The following is a 19032-nucleotide window of genomic DNA, read 5'->3' on the forward strand; positions in this document are numbered from 1 at the left end:
AGAAGTGTGGCGTTTTACTGAAGTCCAGCTGCGAGATGAATTAAGATAAGAGGCTCCGTCAATAATACACTGCAGTGGTAAAGTTTATCCACAGATAACTTTTTATAGCAGTGTTTTAAAAGAGGTTTGTGTGGGCGGACTAGCATTCTCGCTGATACATTTCTGAATGCATAGTTTCATGTGTTTCTTTTGTTCATAGAGGAGGGAACTCTTATTTACAAAGCCAAGAGTTTCAGACCAGTAGTCCAAAGATATTGTCTTTTCTGTTACATGAAGCAGAGAAAAGCAGCAAATTCTCACATCGGAGAAACTGATTAATCAGCTAATTGTTCAGCCAAAGGTATCAAGTTCCTCAGTCTTATGTTCCTTTTCCAGACTCTGATGAACTGAGACATGACAAAGTTTGGCCAGGATGTCTTTATAAATAATAAATCACAACAACCGAGAGTGAATGACGAGATGCAAGAGCTGCAGTGAAGTCATATCTTCAAATGCATGACAGAGAGTTAAAGTAATCAAAGGCTGAGTCAATCATCTGGGATACCTGTTTTGTGTTTTATGGTAGCATGAGCCGCTCTGCTACGGCGACAGATTGTGAGTTCTTCTTGTTATTCGCGGCTGCTGGTGTGAGCTCGCGTGTGTGAAGAGGAAATCGGATGGCACTGGGGCGTCAGCGCCGCTTCACTGGGAACAGAAGGTGTCGGGAGGTTTGTGGAGGTTTTTATTCGGGTTGAGTTTTTACCTCTCCCCCCCTCCTCCTCCTCCTCCTCCTCTCGTCTCTTCTTTTCAGATGTGGGGTGTGGAGCCCGGAGTCACAGGCCTCTGCTCATACCTCTCCAGGGAAGTTCATTAAACTCCATTTACATTCGCGATGCAAATCACACAGATACTTTATCCGAACAAAGAGCGTTCTGGTGAACAGTGGTTCTTCCACGAGCCAAAGGTCAGTACAACCCCCCCTCTCGTCTGTGCTTAGAGCTCCAGGTTAGCTGGAAATGATAGTGAAAGACCTTCTCGTTTGGAATACTAAAGCACTGTTGTTGTGCTAAAACGGGTGCAGCCTGCATGATAAGGCGGCGGATTCTGAATTACACATAACCTGCACATTCAGCATTGTAAATCCAACCGGGACTGTGGGCGTGAAACCTGTGTTCGTGCTGGAAGAACTGAGTTGAGGAAAAGTGACACACAACCAAAAAACGAAAACAAACACCTCGGGCAGAATACGGATGTGTTTGTACTGGTAACATCTCTGTGGTGGTGTCGGTTGGATTGCCTCAGCAGTCTGGTTGAGCTAGTTCCAGGCAGGTGTGTGTCTGTTGGTCAACAATGTTGTGTTTGACTTATGACCCCTTGCTTGCAAAGTAACTTTAAACTTTAAACATGGAGTCCTGAAGAGGAAGACGAGTGACAAAGTAGGACACGAGTTCCTAATTCAGTTTGTGTTGAGACCAGCAGACACCAGAAATAGTTTTCTCCCCACAAATACACTAAAACTAAACCATTTGAAATGCATGCAAATGATAACCTTATGTCCCATGCTTTAAATGAATGGAAACCAGAAGAGGCAGCGATGATGGTATTGTTTCCTTCTTTGTATACATATTTCTGACTCAGACAAAAACTAACATCAGGAAACCACACCAAAACGCCTGTGACATGAAATGGCTGTCTGCCACAGGTACAAACAATCATAAAAAGGTAGCGTGATGTTAGAAAGGAGAAGAATGTGTGCACTGGTGGAGCGGGAAAGGGTTAGAAACAGCAAAAAGGAAGCCCGGTAACTTCAGTGAAATGCTGATTAGTCACTTCTGTGTGGGAGGCGTACGAGCTGTATGTGAGCTGTTCCAAAGATGAGAGACAATGTAAAAAAGAGCTATCAATGGTGAACCTCAGTTTAGATGAATTAGCAGTGTGTTTGTGAACCTAAATCATGTCTTTGTTTTTTTATTGTTCAATTTAAAAGACATTTTTCTTGCAAAGCTCCATCCAGTTTTGCTCATAATTTTACAAATCTCCTATTTGCCAAGTTAATCTTAACTCCATAAATTTAAAAAAAAATTAAAAAAGCAAATATATTTTTCAGTTAATAATATATAATGTCTTATTCTTTTTCACGCATTCGTTGATTAAAGTTAGTCCACAAGTTGAGAGTCGAGAACAAAAGATATCCGAGAAGAAAGATGAAACTTTTAAAGGATTGTGTCACATCCTCCTGCGTCTCCCTCATCCGGCGAGAGGACAACTGTAGTCGTTCCGCCCTCTGATTGGTCAGCTGTATGTAACAACGGCGCTGATTGGCTCAGTGATTCGCGCTCCCGAGCTTCTATTTTGAACATAAATACGAGCTTCCTCAGTATCCTCTTCTCAGAAACCGGGGGCTGTCAGAGAGCGAGAGCGCTGTGCTGCTGCTGCTGCTGCTCCTCTCTGACACCAACACACAAGCTTCACTAGTTCAGCAGGACCGGGTCTTTATCCCACACGGAGCTCACGTAGCTGTTTCGGATCGTATGTTTGGAAATGTTTTCTTAAATTGTTGCTAGCTAACGCTAACTGTTAGGCTTCCGGGTTAGCTTGAATTTTTGGACCGTCTTTGCTAGTTTTTTACCGAGGCGACATTCAAACAAAACAAAAAAATCAACGACGTCTGCGGGATTTAACTAAAGATGGAGTCGTTTGACGCTTTCGGCTACGCTAGCCCCGTTAGCGCTGTTTTAAAAAGAAGGCCCGACGGGATCCACGGGCTTTCCTCGCTCTCGCTGCCCGAGCTGAGCACAAAGGACGCGCTCTGCAGGGACCTGCTCCCCCCGGGACCCGCCACCGTGCTGTCTCCTGTCACCAATCTGGCCCTGGACATGAACAATTTAGCTGGACTCGGAAGGTATTATTATTATTAACGTGTTGCGTGTTTATTTCTTCTACTTTTTTTTAATACTTTAAAGCGCTGGGTTGTTTTCTTGTTCTTGTTCATTTTAGTGCTACTAGCATGCGAAGTGTGGTTTACTGTCCACATCACTCATGTGTTCATCTTTGTCTCCACGCAGCCTATGTGATACCCCGAAAAGGAGAAAGCATGCACCGCTTGAGAAGAATCCCTCCTTTGCTTCTGACGTCTCATCGGATGCTGGTGAGCCTCCTCCTCCCCCCCTTAAAAGCTATTGTCTGTGCTAATTGATGCTGTTAGAACCGAGGGCCTAATGCACATATATCCCATCTTTATTATAATAGTCATCTCCTCACGATGTGGTCATGTGAATAGTTTAAATTGTTTTAGGACGGACAATTAATTGAAACTTTGAGGAATTAAAAAAATTTGACAAAAATGCCACACATGACCCAGTTCCCAAACTCATGAGGATCACAATTATAGGGCATTCATTGTTCTTTGTCTTATCTAATAGGTCACTAAAGCTATTTGAAAACCTATTTAGGAAAGTGATTTTTCTCACTATCATCAAGGTAAATTATCAATAATAAATTATGCAGCCTTAATTAGCTGCACATCTTTTTTTAATACAAATTTCCCGCCCTATCCTGTTGAGTGTAAAAACCCACCAGCCACACTTCTAATCCACCAGTATTCACCGTGTCGCCACTTTCCCAACCGATGCCTGTATTGATCTGTAACACAAATCTCTCCCTTCAGGCCTGGGAATGGATCTCCCCAGCCCCATGGATGAGATTGAACTGGAGGACACGTAAGTTGCACTGTCCTCGTCGTGTCTGTTCTAATCAATCAGCCTGTGAGCTGTGCCCCTCTGCTTACCCCGACACCACCCCCCACCCCACCCCCACCTCCACCTCCCTACGCCTCGGCTCAGCTGACCCAAGCACAATTTCTCATCTGTAGGATTATTGTTTTTACCGTTGGCTTTAAGATTACAGCCTCACTCGTGCCTTTTTTTCAAACAAAGAAGATTAGCTGATAACGACACTGGAGCTTAACTTTCTTACGTTATTAAGTGAAAAAAGACTTTGCTCGTCACATGCAGGTCTGCTTTTGTTATCTAGTCCAGTCCCTGGTTTTCTAATCTTGGGTGGCTCTTTTTTTCTGAAGTCTGAGTTGGGGCGAGTCTCTGCAGACATCTGCCGCTGTCTGATGTGCGACTTCCTTTACATCAGCATTTGGTCCTCGCCTCCTTTACAGCTGCTCGGTTGCTAGGAGCGCTCCGGGTTGGGGGAGGACATGCCCCCGCGCTTGGGTTTAATGATAGCCCAACCCCACTGGGTTTTGGCACACTCTTCCTATGCACTGTTATTTCAATAGGAATTGGGGGCTGGAGCCTTTTCTGCGTCGGGACCATTGAAATGAGGGCACCCCAGAGAACAACTGCCCTCCCCTCTTCTGGTCTGCATTGAATGGGACACGCTCTCTCCTCGACAAACAAAGGCTTCTTGTAGAAAAGGGGTTGGCGGCGTTTGCGGCAGCAGGCATATGGTGGATTAGTTGATCTCTGCATTCCCTCTCCTGCCCTCCTTCCCCCCCCCCCCACACACACTGAGCCCTCTACTCATTTAGCATACAGGTGGGCATTACTCCAGTGCAAAGACCACCTCTCGCCTTTTATGCATTCACCCGACTTCCTCTAGTCCAACCGTTCCCCTCGCTTATCAATAGAGCTGCAGGTTCTTTGTCTTTGTAGCTTAAGAGAACAAGGTGTTCTTCGACTGCCTGTGAAGGCCCCCCAGTCTCTTTCCTCAGCAGGCTTTATTATAAGGACATGTTACTGTTGGTCAGGACTTAAAAAATGTAAGAAAATCAATTCAGGTGACTTCTAGGCATTAAATTAGACTGAGACGGGGTTACCATTTTCCAATTTTTCTGTCCTTTTTCTAGATTAAATGATTAATCAGTTGGTTTCACGTCTAAATTCTTGTACAATATTTGTTTTGAATCTGTCATATTTCCGACCTTTTCAACTAATTTCTGAACGATTTGTCACATTTTCCGCTACAGATTTGAAAAGGCGATTCAACAGTCGAGCAGAGTTGTCAACGAGTAAGTTGCTTTTCAAATCGATAACCTGCGATCACGTCCGGTTGTTATCACCTCTCCTTATTTGAACGATGTTGCGTTGGTTTGTTTTCATCACAATCCCTTCCTCTCCCTTCCATCAATCACAGGAGGATGCCAATCCGAAGAATCCACTCATTGCCAGTAAGTAGATCTGTTTTTATTTTGCTTACAGCACCGCATGCCTTATTTTAATTAGTCAAATCTTTGATGTGCACTCCTAACAGGTGCTGTGCTTTTTAAAGCCTCACAATAAAACTTTAAAATAAGATCATAAAACACACAAGGGACACGAGAATAGAGGACAGCAGAAGGTCTTTAAAGTTTAAAAAAAAATCCCAACTGGCTTTTAAGCTGCACAACATAAAAACATATGTGTTTGAGTGCCAGGGATTTATCTTGAGGGCACTTTTTCATATTTAATGAACACTGGACATCCTCCAGTGTTTATAGTTGCTCTTCTGACTTGGATCCCTCCTCCTCCTCCTCAGACCCAGCTCCTGAGTTACAGTCCTTCTCTGAAGGGACAGGAAACGGAGTCCAACCGCTACGGAATATTTGGACAGCCACCCTCCCAAATGAGCACCTCCGCCGCCTCTCACCGCGGCAACAAGGAGAACATGCCGGAGGTCAGTGATGCCCCTCGTGTGTCTCTGGAACACAAGCTGAGAAGCTACAGGAGAACCCATGTTGTTAAATGCACTGTTTGCTAGTTGGATACAGAAGCAACCACAGAAAGCGTATTTGTTGTCATGGCGAAGGCATTGCATTATTGGACATGCCAAGTTCTTTAAAATAATCGTGGTATGGGGAGTTTAATGTAGATTTACAAACGCAGTATTAGAATTAGTTTTCCTTCGTTAAGTTAAAGGTGTGTACAAATAATAAATGTCTACAGTAATATTACAAGAAGAAGCCATTGAGTTAGTATAGCTGGGGAAAAGTTTGGAAATCGTTTTTTTTATTGAGCATTATTATTATTTAAGAATTGAGACGTGAAAATACTTCTTAAAAAGTTGAGCCTGTATTAAATGTATTTTATTTATTTTTTCCAGACGGGCTTTGAATTCAAGAAACCCACCAAGCCGGTGTCACGCTACCGTGTGCGCTCCTTCAACGGCAGTCAGGGAAAGGACACGTTTTCCCGCCGTCCCAGCTCGGCGCCGGTCCTCATGGTACGTGTAGCGTTACAGCCGTCCGTCTTTTGTGCACAAACCCGGTTCTGGAAACGATGCCAACACCCCTCATGTCTCTCCTGCAGTCGTCGTCGTCGTCATCGTCGCCTCCTCCAATCCAGCACCTGGACTTCTGCGAGTCCAGCCCCGTGTTCCTGAGGCGTTCCTCCCCCCCGTCCCCTCTCAACGACGACGAGGATGACGGCTTCCTGGACGTCATGGATGACAACATGGAGGTGAGGCCTCGTCATGCGTGGATGTTTCAGATGGATGGATTTCATTACAAAAACAGCATTCCTAACTTACCTGTCGCCTGCAGAACGACTCCGGGATGCCGATGGGAATGGCCAGCTTGCTGACCGCTCCGCTGGTGTCCGACTGCTCAGGGGAAGACTCTGTAAGTTTGTCTGCTGGGCGCTTTATCTGAATGTGAATAACTAGTGAGGCTTCAAACGTTTGCTGTGTATGATTTACAAGACCAGTGGAAAACCAGGGAGATAAAACGGTTCATAAAGGAATATCGTTCAGAGGTCCATGTGGGGGGAAATTAATGTTGCAAACGGATCTAACAGCTTAGATTTTGTGCCATTCATATATCTTATTATTGTGTTGAATGATTTTTTTTGTCTCCTCCAGCCGGTGATTCGCTGCCGGCCGCGGAGCTTGTTCCGCTCGCCCTCCATGCCCAGCCCACTCTCGTCCCGGGTCTGCGCCAAGCGTCCCGACTGCCCCGCCGACGAAAACACGCCCATCAGGGTGAAGAGGCGGCGCAGCGTGGCGGGAACTCAGGTCACCACCCTGGAACAAAACCCCGAATCCCCCAGAACGGTGAGTCCTGCTGCTGGCTGCCGGGTGTGAATGAGATCATCGGTGTTTGTACCACTTCGGTTCAGTGACGGAGGGCAGTGGAACATGATGGCGACGGGGAAACTAGGTCGAGGGAAGTAGACCAAAATATAAGACACTTCGTTCAGATATGAATCCATCTTGCCCAATATCTGGTATTCTCAGTAGCTGAAGAGGAAATTTGTTGGTGTGATTTGATATGTTGCCTTTTTAGAAAGTAGAAAGATCAGACATTTAGACGAGTACTGGCTTAAATCTGCAGGCTAGAGACCGCTGGCCGCCTCCTCGGTGGAAATGGAGTCTGCTGAGGCTGACTGTCTGTCGCCACCGGCTCTGAACTCTTTCTCTAACGTCCTAATTTCCTCCACGACTGCCTCCTTTTTAATCCCATTTCCCTCCTCTCCTCCCAGGGCTGCTCACTGCTCCTGAGGTCCAAGTCCTTCTGTCAGACGGACATCGAGAAGCTGCTAGACGGGGAGGTCGGTTCTAACGACCTGATCGGAGATTTCACCAAGGTAAGGAAGTCACCGTCTCTTACACTATCCACCTCCATGGCGTGAAATTGCACCGTCTGATCCAATCTCCTCTTCTGTCTTTCAGGGTTTCGTACTACCCACCGTGGACGGCAAACATCAAGACCTCAAGTACATTACCGCCGACACGGTGAGTCGAGGCGCCGCGAGATTAAAAATACAGCAAATGTTTAGTAGTTCAACATTTTAAATTGTGCTCTTTGTGGTCCTCAGATGGCGGCGGCGCTCTCGGGTCAGTTTAATCATCTAGTGGAGCGAGTCATCATCATGGACTGCCGCTACCCGTACGAGTTTGAGGGGGGACACATCAAGGTGAGCCAGGATCTCCGTTTAGATCATCGACATGCTGTTTTTAGAGTTGTCACATGTTAAAAGCGTGATTCGAGTTCCTGTAATGGACTACTCCTGTATGAATGAAGTGGTCGTCTCTGTCCAACTCCAGGAAGCCCTGAACCTGCACCAGGAGGACCAGGCGGAGGACTTCCTCCTCAAAACGCCCATCGTCCCGTCCTGCCCGGACAAACGCATCGTCATCATCTTCCACTGCGAGTTCTCGTCGGAGCGCGGCCCTCGCATGTGCCGCTTCATCAGGGAGCGGGACCGCGCCGCCAACGAGTACCCCAACCTCCACTACCCCGAGCTCTACATCCTCAAGGGCGGGTACAAAGACTTCTGGACGATCGGACATTTCCAGGTTGGTTTCCTGTTTTTTTTTTTTTAACTGTGTTGTAGCTTCAACAGAAGCCATTAAACTGATTTCCATTGCATCTCGGGATTTACTTTGTTGAGGTAGACGATAATTTGCAATGAAAGTAGGGCAGAGACTTGACTGTGGAAGTGATTTTAGACGTTAGGGTTGGTAGAAGTAAGAAAACAAGTTCATGTCGAGGTCAGTGTTCAGGAACATGGTAAGGGGAGATGTTTTCGTCACCTCAAGCCACCTTTCCAGCATTGAACACTCCGGTCTTGTCTTCCCCGTGCAGTCGCTGTGTGAGCCTCAGGACTACCGGCCGATGCACCACGAGGACTTCAAGGAGGACCTGAGGAAGTTTCGCCTCAAGAGTCGCACCTGGGCAGGGGAGCGCAGCAAGAGAGACCTGTACAGCCGCCTGAAGAAGCTGTGAGCTCCTCCTCGTCTTCATCAAACTGCCTCTGAAACACACAAACTCCTCCGATGCCCCGAGGCCTCCTCCCAACCACCACCGAGGAAATGCCTCGTGGGATTGCACCATCAGAAGGGGATTTCCTCAAACATTTCATTTAACTATAGCAAAGTTAGTTATTTATGCAACGGAATTTGAAAGGGGGCGGAAAAAGACATGAACGCTCGACCTTTTTAAAGTGGTTGCTGAGGTGAACAGATTTCAGATGCAACGTGATTGTTTTTTAATAACCACTTGGACCTACTGCCGCTTTTCTGGGTTTCTTTGATTGTGTTTTGTTTGTTTTTTTCGCTGGCATTTGCAGCACAAATAACTGCCAGATTGCAATAATAACGCATCAAACCACACACTGCCAGTCTGAAGTTTGTCTTTCAGGCTCCCCACTGGATGTTTTTGACTTTGCGTGTGTCATGTCCCACTTTATTTAAGCACTTAATTTAAATACCGTGAAATGGTGAGGTGCTTTTTTATTTGTTTTTATATGAATTGTGTTTTACCCCCATTTAGACCTTTTATTTGTTGAAAGCATGCCTTTCTCTAGGCGTCCCACAATGCAAATTGGATATTTTAATGAGGATTCATATAATCTAAAGATTAATGCAGGGTTTGTTTCTTCCCTCACCAGTTGTAACGCATGGTAACTTTTTTGTTTGTCTTATTTTCTCGGTCAGAGGACACCAAAGCAAACATACTACCTGTTAACTTTGCAGTGAGATTTTTTTCTGATGCTGCAGGTCGGCAAGTGTGAGAGGAATTTTGATCTTTGATGAAAAACAAACTTTTTTTTGTTTTGTTTTGTAATTTTTTAGATCCAACGTGTTTCCCTCCACAGAGCTGGTGATGTTTCTGATGAACGGGATGCTCTGAATATTTTTGGTAAAGGCTCGTTGGGGAGCTGCTGAAATAAAGAGCCAATGTGTGTTCAAATGTGATTCGCATCATCGTTTTTTTTTTAATTGTTGGATGGTTTTGTTTTGTACAATTTTTAATTCAACCTCACTTATAAACTCTTTTTGTGCCAAAGAAAGTTACTCTACTTTTAATAACGGAAACTACTCAAATCAAGCAGCTCTGCCAACACTAAATAAAATCCAAATAAAAACGTATTTACCAATCCTTTGATAAGATGTTATAAAATATAATCTGTTGAAAACGAGGCTGTCGATGGCAAGTTAGAATCCTAGTTCTTTAAAACGGCTATAGATTAACTTCTCCATATCGGAGGTGAGACGGTGTAAATAAATGACTGCAGAGCAAAAAAGGCCAGTGTTTTGAACGGGGTTGGTACACGTGCTGGAAATCCTTGAAAACAGTGGTGTTTTCAAGGTTGAACAGTGCTTGGATTTAGAATAAAGGTCTTGAAATGTCTATTCTATGTGATGACATCTATGATAGAACAGAGAAAAGAAGATCTCCATATTTGAGGGACTGAAAACAGCATTTTCTGACATTTCTTTATGAAAAATAACTTTTGATGATGAACAGATGATGAAAATAGTTGATTATAGTAGTGATTATATTTCTGTGGATCTGTTAGTGGAATTAGTTTTCCTTTCATTTGTGGTCCTTCTGTAAAAAGCTGTCTCCAAACATCATGTTGTTTAGAGGACAATAACATCTCATTTAATGTGATGAACAAGTGACATAATAAGTAGACTGAATACTGACCATTGGATTGATACAAAGATGGAGTTTACCACAGCTGGAAGGGGCTGGAAAAGCATGGAAATGCACCTTGAAATGCTTGAAAAGTGCTTGAATTTGACTTTGGAGAAGGTGTAGGAACCCTGATTGAAGTACTACGTATGTTTTATGCCATTTGAAGAGCTGAATATAGAGATTGAGGTGAAAATCCTTGTTTGGTGCGGTCCAACGTGGACACATCGGTCCACCCTCCGGATTTAAATCATTTAGGTTTGATCCCGAGCTACAAACCCGCTACCCTCCGTGTCGAGGATTCAGCCCAAAGCAAACAAGACTTTCCGCTTCCAGAGGTTAAAAATAACCCCGTCTGCTGCCGTTGTTTGGTTCTCTCCCTCACGTTTTCCTGCACACGGAGGTTCCTGTTTGTTCAAATTCTCCCTCTCTAGCCGACCTTGGGCGTGGCCTCCCTCCGCTGCAGCACGTGTCCCCGCATACATGAACACATTCCTGTCCGCTGAGGGAGAGGCCTTATGGGGACGGCGCCTGGCGGCCGTCCCACTGACGTGTCCTGACAGGAGGGAGGGGGGGGGGGGGGGAGTCAGAGCCACCACGTGCTGTAAGAAAAACGTGACCCGATGGTTGTAAAAGTTGTAACTCCCTCTTGGCGCTTTCCCAGAGTTTGAAATCAGGCAGTTTCCCAGCGGCCCCGTGGGTTTGTCCTCCACTGATTTACAGATGCATTCACAGCCAACCGTAGCTGGAGTGTCTATTTACCTTCAACCGAAGACGCTTTAACTCTAAAGTAAACTCCAGGGCAGTTCTGTTCCCACGTGTTCGTCTCTTCCGTTCACATCGAGCTGCTGTTTTCTGTCTGAGCAAGACATTTAAACGGCCTCGCACCTTTAAACAAGGCTTCATAGTGCAACACTTACAAGAGCTTTATTTTCCACTCCAACAGCGGTTTTGTTTAAATGTAGATGAGTTCTGGACTCATCAGATTCGCTGGAGGATCCAGAAGAAGAAGAATGTTTGTTAGTACATCTGGAATCATCACATATAAAATAAAAGCTTGGTGAGATTGTTTTAGCTGCTCAGGTCAAAAGCCGATTGTCTTTAAGGTCCAACTGAAACTTCTCCTGTGTGACTCTAGAGCCAGCGTTTAGCTTGTCCCGATCCGGATTCCTGTCTAGATGCATTTTTGTAGGCAAAACCCAGAAGTCTTGTTTCCTCAACAAAAATCAAAAGGATTTTTACATGAGATTTTGGATTATTGTAAGAAATAAACACTTTTGTTCAGCAAGATAATCAGAAATGAACGCCACCTTTTTCTGATTTTTGAAGCGTCAGCAGAAGTAAAAAAACGTCTGGCTTAAGAGGAACTGCACCACGGAGTGTGTGAGTGTTTAAACGCGACGAGGCTTTGTTGTCTTTAAGTCGTGTAAAAGCTTCAAAACGTGAGACGTATCTTTATATCTGTGAGAAAACATTAATCTTCAACCCTTTAAACCTGCTGACATCGACAGTACACTGAGAAACCGGCCTGAGAAACGAGCTCCTAACGAACTGAAACCTCGGAGCGTGACACTGTGGTTTCTAGGGCGTGTGTGTGTGTGTGTGAGGTGAACACTCTGTTTGAACATCATCGTGGAAGATTACAACCTCGTGCCATGTTTTCTCTCTTTCACTCTGCAGGCCGAGCAGACTTCACCACAGAGCTCAGGGCGTTTGCAGGAGAGACAGAATGATGACTTTGGTCCTCATGTTGTCTTCAGCTTCCTCTTTATTTCACCCCTCCTCCTCCTCCTCGCCCACATCCTGTTATGCTTCTCACTCAGCTGGCTCGTTTCATCAGAGGGAAACATGTGACTCACAGATCAAAACCACTGAAACTTGTTCAGACTCGTCCCCGTGGTCGCCTGTGATCCGCGTTTGAAGATTTCAATTCTACATATTGAAAATGTGATCCTCAGTCTGATGTTTTTTGGGTTAATTACCTGCAGTGAACCCCCTCCTTTGTTTCTGGAGAGTGGAAACACTCCTCGTGAACAGCTTCCTGGTCAGAATGTCAAATCTAGCTGATGATATATATATATATATATATGAGAAGATGAATAGACTCTTGTTTGTGTGGCTACTTCGCTCAGTTTCCAACTAATTATTTAACAATCTGGCTTCTTGAAAACCCGTCTTACATTATTAAAAAGGGATTCGAGCTCAGACAGAAGGGGATTCTGGCCTTTCCTCCTTGGCTGTTGACAGTAACAGAAATACAGTACCGAGGTACAGCATCTCACCGCTTAATTGAGAACTTAAGGAACGAGCTAGACAACGTTAATTTCAAGTTAATACCGACGCCTGGCAGGTTCAATTTAAGCCTTCATTAGTCCTGGAGAAGCTCTAATTATCCTCCAGGAAATCAGTTCATTCAACTTGAGGATCTGTTCCAGAGTCAGGGGTCATCAAAGTCATTCAAGGATTCATCTGCTGGAGACCATCTTTCATTTAATTGCATTTCTGGAGATATTTTAACGTGGACCATAAAACCGGATGAAGTCACCTGATGCTGCTAAAGATGAAATCTCACAAAACAACAGTTCAGTCTCAGCAGCCGGGCGGCGCAGGGCAGGAGGTTAACAGGGAATGTTTTCTGTCTCTTTTTCTCCCTCTGCCACTTCTTTACACACACACACACACACACACACACACACACACACACACACACACACACACACACACACACACACACACACACACACACACAAACTCACTGAGCAGGGCCTCTCAGAGTAAAGAAGCGTGACCAGCAGCAGCTGTTGGATTAACAGCTGCCTCTGTTTGTCTGCTGAGACCCCCGAAACACTCCGTGACCTCTGATCTCACATCAGTCTCTCTGCAGCCTCTTTCTGCCTCCCAGGCCTGTTTTCACCCACGTATTCAACGCCGTAGTGATGTGACGCTGGTTGGTGTAGATGTGGAAACAGAAATGAACATTTTTTTCAGCAAAAATTAACTGGTTCCAGCGTCAGAACTGCATTTCTTTCCCTGGCATTTTATGATAACTTTGGGGAGCTGGTTGTACAAAACAAGACATTTTAAGACTAATTTATGGCATTTTAGACAAAACAATTAATCAAGCAGTTTGTTACAGCCCAATATCTTCACCTCCCTCAACACCTGACTGTTCTTTTTTTCTTATTTGGACAACAATACATATCTATAACAGCACATAAAATGTTGCTTCTCCCTGGATTCCATTGTCTATGAATATATAGTAAAATAAAATATAACATAACACAATATAATATAATATAATATAATATAATATAACATAACACAATGTAATATAATATAATATAATATAATATAATTATTATAATATAATATAATTATTATAATATAATATAATATAATATAATATAATATAATATAATATAATATAATATAGGCTGCACGGTGGTGTAGTGGGTAGCACTCTCGCCTCACAGCAAGAGGGTCCTGGGTTCGATTCCCGGGTCGGCCCGGGTTCCTTCTGTGTGGAGTTTGTATGTTCTCCCCGTGTAAGCGTGGGTTCTCTCCGGGTTCTCCGGCTTCCTCCCACAGTCCAAAGACATGCAGGATGGGGATAGGTTAATTGGTGACTCTAAATTGCCCGTAGGTGTGAATGTGAGTGTGAATGGTTGTTTGTCTCTACATGTTGGCCCTGTGATAGACTGGCGTCCTGTCCAGGGTGTACCCTGCCTTCGCCCAATGACAGCTGGGATCGGCTCCAGCCCCCCCGTGACCCTAAATACAGGATAAGCGGTAGAAAATGGATGGATGGATAATATAATATAATATAATATAATATAATATAATATAATATAATATAATATAATATAGTGCGATCGCCATCTGGTGGTTCAAACAACGCATAGCAACGGTGGCCCAGAGCGGTCAGCTGACCAAGGCGGAAGTGAATAACCAGCTCCAGATCAGTGAGAAGTAAACGCTGTTGGTGAGATATTTAACGGGGGTTCGGGGTCTTTATTCCCGCCACACGTGACGTCATGGTCCGGTGCTTCCTGATCCACACCGTGTGTCCGCTCAGCTCTCTCGGTGCCGGAGAGACCCGGGTGCTGTACTCCCGGGTCTTCGGTCCGGACGAAGGCATCGGGTCCGACCGGGACCGGGATCTGGGTCCGGAGGAGAGGCGGCTTCTGCAGAAGGAGAGGCTCGCTGCGGTGGCGAGGTGAGTCACGTGATTCTACGTTTTTACGGGAGAAAATTGACGTCTGTAATAAGACAGGGCTGGTTTTTGAGCTCCTGACTCTTTTAATTGTACAGAATATTATTGAGATTAAAATTCCCATCAGTATCTAAACATAAATAAGCAACGTATGAAGTATTAAAATACACATTAATGCTGCATCATATAGTAAAACACTGACAGGGAACATTGATTTTACTGTGTGATACTTAAACTTTAAGGCCTACTTGCACACTTTTACTTCAAGTTTTGAATGCAGTACTTGTACTTGCAGCGGAGTATAGTACTTGAAATATGTGCATTGTGTACAACGTGTGATCTATAGTATAAAGCATCAAAATATACTAAAAAGTACTTGTTATGTAATGAGAAGGATTCTAATTAATAAAACATCACTTTTGTTGCAGCTGGTAAAAGTGGGACGAGCTTTAATATATATCTTTAATAATATATTAGAATGTATCACTTGATTTATATTTTTAATTAATAATCTAAGTAGCTGAACGTAGTGCAGTAAAAACAAAAAGCACATTATTGCCTCCATAATGGAGAAGAAGTTTAAAAAGTTGAATAAAATGGGAATACTAATAAAAGTACACGAGACAGTTGATACTCCTGATTATAAATCATTTTAAATCAGGCTGGTTTCTATCTTTTCTGATCCTCTGGGACTCAGGCAGGTCTGGAGTGCCGTCTCTCTGACCCGGGAGGCGTCGGGTCGGCCGCCGGTGGAGGCGGTGCCCGGCGAGGAGGCGCTGGCCCTGCAGGAGGCCGACGGCGGCGTGGCCCGCCTCAGAGCTGGGGACCCCTTCTCCGAGGAGATGAGCGCCCTGTGGCTGGGGGTCCAGAGTTTGGGCTTCACGCTGGTCTGCGAGCCCCACGAGAACCTCCTGCTGGCTGAGGGGACCCTGCGGAACCTGACCCGGCACTGCCTGGACCACCTGCACATGCTGGGGCCCGGCAGCGAGGTGAGCCCCTGAACCAGATCCAGTACTTGATCTGCATTCAGGAACCCTTCTAGACTCTTAGAACTGCAGCTCCGAATGAAGGGGTGAAAAAATACCCAGAAGTCATGAAATGAGGCTCAGATGAGACTTAGAGTTTAGAGTTCCCAAACCTGGACTCGATGACTTTTCTGTTTCACAAATCTGTTTTTAAAAATACTCCCTGGATGTCTAGAAAAAAAGTTTTGAAAAGTCACACTGCTTCCCCTTCATAGTCTATGTAAGCAGCCGTGCAATGCATGCTGGGACTGCGTTTCCAGAGGCGGGGCTTCACGTTAAAGCCAACAATTTATAGCAAGTCAGAACCTGAAATATTGTGTTTTATCGGTGAGTTCTGTTGTTTGGTCCGAAACCTTTAAAAACACACCAGAGAGTCACATCTGGGCGACAATATAGTGCTTTATTTTCTTCTGTTTGTTGTTATTGTATATAAAAACAAACAGAAGTGATTTAACAATACAATAGAAAATAACAAAACATGTGACAAAGTGAAACAAACCAGCTTCATAGGTTTAAATTAGAGTGGAAACAAAACTAACCAATGAACAAACTAACAGAAGAGGGAGGGAGGGAGAGAGGGAGGGATAGAGAGAGAGAGAGGGAGAGAGGGAGGGAGGGATAGAGAGAGAGGGAGAGAGAGAGGGAGGGGAGAGGGAGAGAGAGGGAGGGGAGAGAGAGAGAGAGAGGAAGAGAGAGAGGGGGAGGGAGGGATAGGGAGGGGGAGGGAGATAGAAAGAGAAGGAAGGAGAGAGAGAGGAAGAGAGATAAAGAGGGGGGGGAGGGAGAGGGAGGGAGATAGAGAGGGAGGGAGGGAGAGAGAGAGAGAGGGAGGGAGATAGAGAGGGAGGGAGAGAGAAAGATAGGGAGAGAGAGAACGAGAGAGAGAGAGGAAGAGAGAGGGAGGGAGAGAGGGAGAGAGGGAGGGGTGAGAGATAAAGAGGGAGGGAGAGAGAGAGAGGGAGGGAGATAGAGAGGGAGGGAGAGAGAAAGATAGGGAGAGAGAGAGGAAGAGAGAGGAAGAGAGAGGCAGGGAGAGAGGGAGAGAGGGAGGGAGAGGGAGGGGGGTGAGAGAGGGAGAGAGGGAGGGGGTGAGAGAGAGAGAGGGAGGGAGAGAGGGAGGGGGTGAGAGAGGGAGAGAGGGAGGGGGTGAGAGAGAGAGAGGGAGGGAGAGAGGGAGGGAGGGGGTGAGAGAGGGAGAGAGAGGGAGAGAGAGAGAGAGGTTGAGAGTATAGGATGGTAGAAATCAAAGCATCATAACTGTAGTGACACCGTCGTTCACTCAATCCTGCTTCTCTCTGGAGCATCCAATGTTGTGTTAATCCGCCGCTGAAAGTAGTCCCCATACAAACATGCTGTCCCCTCCTGTCTGCTTCCTGTCTGCTTCCCGTCTGCCGGCTGTTTAAAACGCCTCGTAGCCGCGTGGAAGTGTTCGCTCACAGAAAGGCGACAGCAATGACCTGCATCACACTTTCCCCCCCGCAGGTTCTGCTGAGGAGCAACCGCATCGACGCGCTGCTCGGCCGCCTGCTTCCTCACGGGCAGCTCCTCTTCCTCAACCACCGCTTCGCCCAGAGCCTGGACAAGGAGGTAGCGGCTTACATGGCCAAGTGATGCCGCTGACTTCCCCGTGTCCTCTGTTGACACCGACTGACTGCTGCTGACACTCTGGTTGGACGAGGCAGCGTGCTAAACTGCCAGCTGCTGCTTCCTGATTGCACGAGGTTTTGGTAAACACACTGAGTGGTAAACATCTTCCCCGCGGCCGCTCACTGCCGACTGTTTACCGCGTGGGAGGCTTCAATCCAAAAATCCGGTTTGTCAAATCGAAGGGTGGAAAGCAAAATGTGGCAGATTAAAGAGAGCGGCCGGTTAGAAAGCCCACTCGTCGACATCAAAGACTTATTTATCCCGTTCTCCATCTTCCAAATGTCACGGAGCGACCTTGATGAACCGGATTTGACCCTTTTTTTCTGGAGAGAAGTGTAAATGAATCTCGAGGGGCCTCGTCTTGACTTCTGGTGCACCTTCCTGAAGAGTAGCAGGAAAGCAGGATTTTATTTTGGATGTGTGTGCTGCACAAAGTATGATCCATCTCCCCGATAACAAACGGAGCGAAGGACGATCAAAGTCCAATATCATTTTTGAGAAGATGGAGACATGAGGAGTGAAAAAGGCAAATAAAATAGAGAATAAAACAGGATACGAGGGGCAACAATGGCAACATCCAGACACAACAAATACAACTGTAATCCAGCACCTTGTTGGACCTCCGACTGAGGCCCCCCCATGAAGAAACACTCTCCCGCTCCTCCTCCTCCTGGCCTCATAAAAGCCTCCTTTTTTTGTGCTGGCAGCCAAATCCAAACTCCAAATCCGAGTGGATGAGAGAGAAAAAAAAAAGAATCATCAGTTGCTTTGATCTTTTCTCCCCTGTATATAAAACTAAATAAAACTCCTTTTTAGCATCACCCAAGGCGTTTTCTTTGAATATTGTGTACGCTGCAATCAAGGGCACACGGTGCGTTTCCCCCCCAAAAAGAACGAGACACCGGGGATCGCACATTAAAAGTGATCCAACACACAGGAGGAGGATTTAGAGGTCGTGCAGACCTCACTGGGAATAAAACAAACAGCCAACAAAATGGGAACTTGGCAAAAAAACACCTGCAAAGTGAATAACGAGGGGGTTCCACCGTCACACCAGCAGAGGGCGACGTTGCTGCTGTCAGTTTCAAGGACATAGTGGAGTCGAGTCTCCCTGAGCTGAGAATCTTCTGCTTGCTTTGTCGACATGTGTGTTTTAGTGCATGTGAGCAGGTAAACACTGTTAGCTGCTAGACACCGGCTCAGCCGTCTCCATGTTGAGAGCCACGTGGAGACGACAGAAATGCTCTGATTTCCAGATTTCGCTTTTTAAATATAGATTTTAATATATTCTGTGTTGCCAAAAGTATGTGGACACCATGTGGGAAATACAAGTCGAAATACTTTATATAGCTTCAAATATAATACAACTTTATTAACACCTTACACAAACTATAGAGTAACACTATAAAGATAAACAAACAATAGAGTGATAAATGCAAATACAGCAGCTCCTAATAGAATAGCAATAATATACATTTAAATACACTAAAAACAAGACAAATATAAAGTGTATAAGAACTTTAAAAAGTAACATACATTTAATTAAAAAAACAGACTAAACTTAGTTTAACTCCTGGAACTCAACGTTTGATTTCCTTAAGTTGGCTCCTTTTAGCTCTGCAGTTGTTTGGCTTCATTAACTTCACTGTGTGAAACTTCACCGAGGGCCGACAGAGCCGGCTTCCTCCACTAGGGGGCAGCGTGTAGCCGGGGCCATGGCAGGGAAGCTGCAGCCTCATCACTAGAGACAGACAGCAGAA

The 19032-nt window shown here is 45.3% G+C and overlaps 2 protein-coding genes across 4 annotated transcripts; both read left to right on the plus strand.

Moving 5' to 3' along the window:
* The first annotated feature begins 2151 nt into the window (after positions 1–2151).
* On the plus strand, positions 2152–9663 carry cdc25b (cell division cycle 25B). Of its 3 annotated transcripts, none has more exons than XM_084013492.1 (15): positions 2152–2881; positions 3045–3127; positions 3647–3698; positions 4958–4999; positions 5125–5158; positions 5506–5643; positions 6070–6180; positions 6276–6425; positions 6509–6586; positions 6826–7017; positions 7446–7550; positions 7636–7698; positions 7782–7880; positions 8011–8262; positions 8552–9663. In XM_084013492.1, the coding sequence occupies exons 1-15, from the start codon at positions 2667–2669 to the stop codon at positions 8690–8692; spliced, it is 1755 nt and encodes a 584-aa protein (XP_083869618.1). In that variant the 5' UTR covers positions 2152–2666; the 3' UTR covers positions 8693–9663. The 3 variants fall into 3 exon arrangements, with proteins under 3 accessions (XP_083869618.1, XP_083869616.1, XP_083869617.1); XM_084013490.1 differs by having other exon boundaries at positions 2153–2881; positions 6070–6187; positions 6271–6425; XM_084013491.1 differs by having other exon boundaries at positions 2154–2881; positions 6070–6189.
* A 4672-nt stretch (positions 9664–14335) lies between these two features.
* On the plus strand, positions 14336–18477 carry ap5s1 (adaptor related protein complex 5 subunit sigma 1). The gene is made up of 3 exons (XM_084014331.1): positions 14336–14603; positions 15298–15589; positions 17108–18477. The coding sequence occupies exons 1-3, from the start codon at positions 14422–14424 to the stop codon at positions 17234–17236; spliced, it is 603 nt and encodes a 200-aa protein (XP_083870457.1). The 5' UTR covers positions 14336–14421; the 3' UTR covers positions 17237–18477.
* Positions 18478–19032: the final 555 nt, after the last annotated feature.

The sequence above is a fragment of the Eutrigla gurnardus genome, assembly GCF_963514095.1.
Source record: "Eutrigla gurnardus genome assembly, chromosome: 7".
NCBI lineage: Eukaryota > Metazoa > Chordata > Actinopteri > Perciformes > Triglidae > Eutrigla > Eutrigla gurnardus.